The 7,889-nt window shown below is 33.9% G+C and overlaps 1 protein-coding gene across 2 annotated transcripts in view; it reads left to right on the plus strand.

The window, feature by feature from the left end:
* The window catches only part of LOC136036019 (zinc finger protein 22-like), a 48,810-nt gene extending 46,596 nt beyond the window's left edge, over positions 1–2,214 (plus strand). For both annotated transcript variants that reach the window (XM_065717943.1, XM_065717942.1), the window contains one exon: positions 7–2,214. In XM_065717943.1, the coding sequence (XP_065574015.1) occupies positions 7–34 (28 nt within the window). In that variant the 3' untranslated portion in view covers positions 35–2,214. The remainder of the gene's footprint in view (positions 1–6) is intronic.
* The last annotated feature ends 5,675 nt before the right edge of the window (positions 2,215–7,889 follow it).

Raw genomic sequence — 7,889 nt, forward strand, 5'->3', positions numbered from 1 at the left:
TTTCAGTGATAGCGACGGAGGGTGGAGCTTATGACGAAGAGACCCCAGACCATCTCACACCACTGGAACAGCTCCAACCTGTACCCTGCCTATTCTGGTTAGGGCATTTATCAGGTCAAATTGATAGATTTATTTGACAATTCGATACTAAATTTAAACAATAAAGAAAAAAACACAAACATTTAGCAGAAAACTATAAAATAATAGCCATTATTCTCACGGACCAGGCATTCATTTTAATACCCTTATTAATCACCCTGTCGTTCATTACCATCCACAAAATTTATACGAAAATGGAATGAAAGTGAAATGACGGTTCCTATTCAATAAAATTAGTTAAAAATTTGATGTTTATCATCTTAGTACATCTTCACGCTACCTTTGGTGCATCTTACTAAGTATCTTTCTTAGCAAACTATTCTTCGAACACCTAAGGACTACGAATTGGATAGTTTTGTTTGTAATAATTTACATTTTATAACATTATTGTTTTTTGCTTTATTAAGCCTCAAACAATTTTTTTTTTAATGAGTAAAAAAGTGCAAAAGATATTTTGGTCCCTAAGACCCCCCAAAAAAGTTAAGTTTAGTAATAAAAGCTATTAATATGAATGCAAAAAATATAAAAAAATTAAATAAATATAACGAATATAAAATAAGTATATAAAATAAAATAAATTTAAGATAAATACCAAAATATATAGATCAAATCAGATATAAAAATATAGTCAAACTTTCATCAGAAGAATACTCCCGCAAGTTATTAGAAAATTTTGATTTAAAATTTATCTTTCATGGCAATCCAGAGTCTCCCAGAGTATTTTTAGGTGGTCACTCTTTTACAGAGGACATGGTGCTTAACCAATGCTTGGTCAGATAGAACTAGGAAAGGGATCATTCAAACGAAAGTGTTTAGTTATAGTGGCCTGCTTCACTAGCAAAAGAGAACACACCTTAATAAACGGCCAATTTGAGGCAAGTTCTGCCGAATTGATATATATACAAAATTGATATATCTATATATATAAAAATAAGTTGTCTGTCTGTGGATGTGTGGATGGATGTGTCAGGTGACGTCACCTGAAAAAACTGGATCAGGTGACGTCAAAACTGAAAAAACTAAAAAAGGCAAAAACTACAAAAAAAACTAAAAACTAATAAAAAAAATAAAAAAGCTAAAAAACTAAAAAAACTAAAAAAAGGCAAAAACTACAAAAAAAAACTAAAAAACTAAAAAAAAAAACTGAAAAAACTAAAAAAAGGCAAAAACTACAAAAAAAAAACTAAAAACTAATAAAAAAAGTAAAAAAGCTAAAAAACTAAAAAAACTAAAAAAAGGTAAAAAACTAAAAAAAATAAAAAATAAAAAAAAACTAAAAAAAAGGAAAAAACTGAAAAATAAGCAAAAATAAAGGTAAAAACCAATAAAAAACTAAAAAGAAAAAAAGGAAAAAACTAAAAAAAATTTTCATCTAAAAAACTAAAAAAAACTAAAAAAGGTAAAAACTAAAAGAACTAAAAAAGAAAAAAATAAATGACGAAACTCAAAGAGAAAGCGACCAGGACAAAAGGAATGTTCGATTAGCAATCAACAAAGCACCGGGAAGCACCGGGACACAGGGAGTATGAATGACGACCAGGACATAAGTAAAAAAAAAAATTAACAAAACTAAAAAGAAGTTAAAAACTACAAAAAAACTAAAAAGAAAAAAAAACTAAAAACTAATAAAAAAACTAAAAAATCTAAAAATCTAAATAAACTAAAAAAGAAAAAAAAAGGAAAAAAATAAAGGAGAAAAACAAAACTAAAAAAGGAATGTATATACAGACCGGTACACCGGGATACAAATGACGACCGGGACACAGGGAATATAAATGACGACCGGGACACAGGGACACAACTACAACGGGGACACCGGGGGAAACAGGGGGATATAAATGACGACCGGGACAAAAAAACTAAAAAGAAAAAAAAACTAAAAACTAATAAAAAAACTAAAAAATCTAAAAATCTAAATAAGCTAAAAAAGAAAAAAAAAGGAAAAAAATAAAGGAGAAAAACAAAACTAAAAAACGAATGTATATACAGACCGGGACACCGGGATACAAATGACGACCGGGACACAGGGAATATAAATGACGACCGGGACACAGGGACACAACTACAACGGGGACACCGGGGGAAACAGGGGGATGTAAATGACGACCGGGACACCGGGACAGGGAATGGTCGATTAGCAATCACCATCAACAAAGCTCAAGGGCAATCATTAGAATCATGAGGTATAGATCTGAATACAGATTGTTTTCCCATGGACCATTATATGTTGCATGTTCAAGAGTCGGTAAACCTGACAATCTATTTATATGCAAAGACAATGGGACAGCAAAGAATGTTGTATATTCGCAAGTTTTACGTAGTTAAAACCATATATATATATATATATATATATATATATATATATATATATATATATATATATATATATATATATATATATATATATATATATATATCTATCTATATTCACAGGTGGGACATAGGGACACAACTACAATGGCGCGTAACTATTATGGCGCGTAACGACTTACGCGCGCGGGGGGGCTTGGGGGGGGCGCGAAGCGCCCCCACCAACTAGGTGTTAGGGTGGCGCGAAGCGCCACCCCAACAGCTAGTATGTATATATAATATCTTCTAAACGTTCAGGTATGATGTTCTGCTTAACTAGCAAACGAAAACACACCTTAATAAACTACTAATTTGAGGCAAGTTCTGTCGAATTGAGCATTTCTGTCTTAAGATTTTACTAAATATTCATTAAACACTAACTGCCTTTAAATTTTCAGTTATCGTGAAACCTATTTAATATCTGCTAGTTCCCAAAGGTACGTCCATCATGGAAGCATATTTAGTTAGAGGCAAAAATTGGGCCGAAGGTCTTACCTAAGACCCATCCCCCTCTCACAATCTCTTAGGTAGAATATCAGGCTGTTTTCTCCTATAGACCTTAAAATATATGAGCCTTGGGCTCAACCTATCTCTGGGGGGGGGAGGGAGAGAGGACTCAACCCTCGCAGCCCCAAGTACAAAGGCTCCAATTTATTTATTGTCCCAATGTTTTAAAATATATTTAAAAATATACTTAAAAATATACTTAGTAGGATATGTCAAAATTATGTGTATCAATGTCTTCGAAAATATATTTTTTAGGAGATGCTGGCATGTTGAACTTTTCTAAAACCACAATCACGCAAAAAATCCAAATCCGTATGTTTGGCGGTGCAAATTGAGTTTGTGATCACTCAAAACCCCATACTATCGTAGACACAAGCCTTTGAGTGAAAAGGTTGGTGTGTTGTATCTAGTTTTAACCAAAATCGCAAAAGCATGTTCAACCTCTGTGCAAAAATTGCTCCAAGCTGCAATACGCTCTTATGCAGAAACAAGCGAAGTCTGTACTCGGTGCAAAAACTAGCTAAGCTTGTGCTGTAAAATTTTGTTTAGACGGTGTAAAATGAGCTAGTCTAGGATAAAGCAAGATGCAAGACACCGAAGAAATGGGTTGCGTTAATAGCTAACTTTTAATTCGTTGCAATAACGAGCTAAACCCTGCTTTGGTGCAAAAATGGGATAAAACCTGATTCCGGTGCAAACATGTGCAAAAATGTAGCCGAGTACTGTTCGTTACAAAATGAGTCAAGCCCAACTTAGTGGATAAATTATTTAAACCATGGTTCGAAAATGAATTAAGTCCTGACTTGGTGCAAAAACAAGGTAAGTCTGATCTACGGACTGGTTCGGTTCCAGAACAAGCAAAGCCCTGACTCCATGTCAAAACAACCAAATGCCAGACCTGGTCCAAGGACGAGCTAAGTTCTGAATTTGTGTTAAACCAAGGTTAGTCCTCATTGCGTCCAACAGGAAGCTAAATCTTTACTCGTTAAAAAAAAAAGAGCCAAGTCCTTGCTCAGTTCTAAAGAGGTCTAAGCTAAGGAAGTGCTCCGGACTACTCAATTAAGAAATAAGCATATTCTGACTCTGTACAAAAATCAAATAAAAAAAAACAGTTCTTCCAATGAAATTAAGGAGCAACATTAAAACTTAAAACAAACAGCAATTATTATGTACATGAGGGGGGTTTCTCTTCGTCAACACCTCGCTCTTTACGCTAAAGTTCTTAGTACCTTCACTTTCAGATATTTTTTTTTATTTATTTATTTAATTTCTGATCGTTTTTTAAATAATGTCAGGAACTCTGGCTAGACCTCCACGAAAGCATCCCTCCTCCCCACGGGTTTATTCTCTAGACAGTCAATTCTGGTGAAAATTTACCCCGGACAATTACCATCTCGACACGTAAAATTGAGTCGGCAAAGAGAAAGCAAGACATAAGATAAATTTTGTATAGGAATTCTGGCAAATTCCTCCCTTTTAAAATTTCTTTTTAAAGATTCACTCCCTGGAAACTCCCTCCCCATGAAAAATTTTCCCGGTAGAAAATCCCACAAGCAGAAAAATTCGCCCCCCGCCACTCCAGAAAATTACATACTTCCCAATAACAAATACTATACGTAAACAGTGGGCAAATTTTGTAACGTAAAGACTTTTCCCTGGGGCTCTGGGGGTCTCCAAAGGGAAAATTATTTTGCCGCTCAACTATACTGAACAAAATAGCTATCTCAATATTATGGTCAGAAGATTTCGAGAAAAAAGGGGCGTGAGAGGGGCCTAGTTGCCCTCCAATTTTTCGGTCGCTTAAAATGGGAACTAGAACTTTTATTTTTCCATTCGAATGAGCCTTTTTTCGATATTCTAGGACCACTGGGTAGATACTATCACCCCAGGAAAAAAAAAACAAATGTACACGCATCTGTGATCTTTCTTCTGGCATAAAATACAAAATTCCACATTTTTACAGATAGGAGGTTGAAACCTCTACAATAGGGATCTCTGATGGTGTGATTTTCATTAAGATTCTTACTTCTAGAGTATGTTTTCTTTCTTTAATGAAAATCTGGAAAAAATTTTCACTCATAAACTTTAATGGGAATAACTAATGAAATTTATATATTTGAAATCAGAATAAAAATTTGATACTTTTGATACATCTATTGGTATCAAAACACCATTCTTTAGAGTTTTGGTTACTATTGAGCCGGATCGCTCCTTATTAAAGTTTGTTATCACGAACTGTTTGAAAACAAGCTAAGTCCTTAATTGCGTAAGACAGAGACAATTCCAAATTGTTAGTCCTCCCCATTGCCAAATTTTTGCAGAAAATTTGGCATGTAGCTCATTTTTCAAATCCAAAGCATGAAATTATTACCGGTTCATGAGCTTAAAGGAATAATAGAGACCACGACCCCTCCAACACTTATTCCCTTATTAATAATTTTTTAAGCAGAAAGCTACACAAGCTCCAAATTGTTTGAGCTGGAACCACGGAAGAATATTCCGATCCTCCATCTATCCATTGTCCTCATCTATGTCCCCATTCCACCAAAAAATTTTCAGCGGGGACCATGACTGCTTCAAAACCATTCCTCCAAAGTTCGCCAGCAAAACTATAGGCATGTAGCACCATATTTGACACAGAATCATAAGCAACATTAGCACCAACTCCCATAACTTTGTCCTCGTCCACGATGGCTACCATTACCTCTTCCATGATGACCTCTTGTCATCATGACAAGAGGATTGCCTCTTGTCAAATCATAATTCACCTCCCGGTGAATTATGACAATCCAAGTATACTTCCAAGCGTATCAAAAAATTTAGAAAATAAATTGTGTTATAATGCAAATTATATCTTTAAAACTAGCCTGGATATTATGTTTACACACTAACTGGGCACGTACAATTTTTGGGTATTTAAAAATATATTTAAAGCAAAAGTGCGTCCTACCATCAGAAATTCTCATATCTTGATTAAAATAAACTTCGAAATTTAACTTGAATCAAATTACCAATAAATTGAGACTATGTCTACTTTCAATTGTTCTAATTTTATTCTAGTAGCACTCCACTATTAGGAGAACTATTTGTTTTTAAATCTAACTAAGCCGATGGCAATCAGTGTAATTGTACGTCAAAAATAAAAATGTAAAAAAAACTAAGTCATAATTTAAAAAAAAGTCATTTAAGCCACAACAGCTGCACAAATGTGCATTTCAATAAAGAACCATTTAAGTTGATCAAAATACCACGTTTATATAGTATTTAGGACATTTTCCAGGACGATATAGCTTTGGGAGAAGGGGACGTTTCTCACCCTACCCCCTTGGTAAAAGTATGCGCGCACCTACGCCGCTGAGTTGGTCTCATTTTTTTTGAGGAGCTTGTCTTTGGTTATATTTCTGTAATACTGGTTCTCAATCTATGCTTCAAAGGAGCAACCCCAGTTTTACTGGGAGCAACCTGGTGTGCAACCCCAGTTTCAGTTTGTTTCTTTAGTCCTTAACTGTGATCTACTATACCATAGAATTATTTTGCAATTAACTGGTAAGTTTCAGCCTACATTACGGATCGTCAATAGATACACTCTTTTGTCTCTACGGTGTATAAAATAATTAGATATCCTAGAAAGCCTAAAAAAAATTGTAAATTAGCAAATTGTAAAAATGTAATTAGCAATTGTAAAAACCAAAGTCATATTTTTGGCTTTTCGTGCCTCCTCCCCGATGAATTATAAAACAAAAGTGAGACTATTATCCCCGAACGCAGCTATTCCTGTGTCCATTTCGTCGCAAAGATGGTTCCCTTACTTCAATAAAAAACTAATGATAAATTTGAAAATTAAAAAAAAATCTGCGTTTTTACCTTGAGTTTGACAAGCTAGTTTAAGATATTATTTGCAATTCATTTTTTGGAATAAAATAATTGACCAGTACCATCTTTTATCTAAAGGTGAACACCTCTACTAAAACTTGTTTGGGTCACATCAAATTGGTTTTGGCCTTGCTGATAATGAAAAAGGGACTTTCACTTTCGCTGCTTAGGTATTTAGTTTAGAACATGTTATTTTTTTTAATAGCGGGAAAATCCCTGCAATTAAGAAAAAGCAAAATTAAACCATGCTCACCGGGTTGCATTACCTCAGTTTTTCTATTGTTTTTTTTTTCTAGTTTATGAAGAGATATTGCTTATCAAGCTTGGTTAATTTCTTTTGGCTTGCATTTTGAATATATACATATACACAGCTAAATTATGGGCTGTGAAGCCACCATAGGATTTTTTCCAGGGATAGTATGAGAGAAAGTTTCTGACTATTAGAAATAGCACATATTCTTCTAAATAACTGATTTTTTTATAATTTAGTATATTTCGTAAAATCTTCTTGATAGACTTTCCATTTGGTTTTTACAAGGAAGTCAGCCAGATCCCCATGTAAGGGTACAAGATTAGAAGTATGCACGAGTTATTTTAGAAGTCCATGGTTTATGGTAGGGAGATGTACCTGCTGAAGGGCAAATAGAACTTAAAATAATTAAACGTTAAAACATATTAAATTTAATTAAACATTAGAAAACTGAACATTCAAATTTCTGTAAAGCAGGCTAGAAACATCCCCCCCCCCCTCCAAACTAAAATGTCGGACTTCTTTAGCACTGTGAAATTGACGAAAATAATCACTAATGAACAAATAAAAATCATCCCTTTTAAAAACAGTTTAGTGTAGTAATATCCTTGGGAATAGAAAACCATGTATTTCTGAGATACATTGAGCTTTTGAATTAAAAAAAGAGTTAAAAGTTGTTAAATAGAAGAAACCGAGCCATCTGTATTATATTTGTAATGCGATTTCAAAGAAGTATGAAAACTTTTCATCTACCCATATAACTTTTCATGTGATGGAATCCTTAGACAGTCTTACTCGTAAGGCTAAAAAA

The sequence above is a fragment of the Artemia franciscana genome, chromosome 15, assembly GCF_032884065.1.
Source record: "Artemia franciscana chromosome 15, ASM3288406v1, whole genome shotgun sequence".
Classification (NCBI taxonomy): Eukaryota; Metazoa; Arthropoda; class Branchiopoda; order Anostraca; family Artemiidae; genus Artemia; species Artemia franciscana.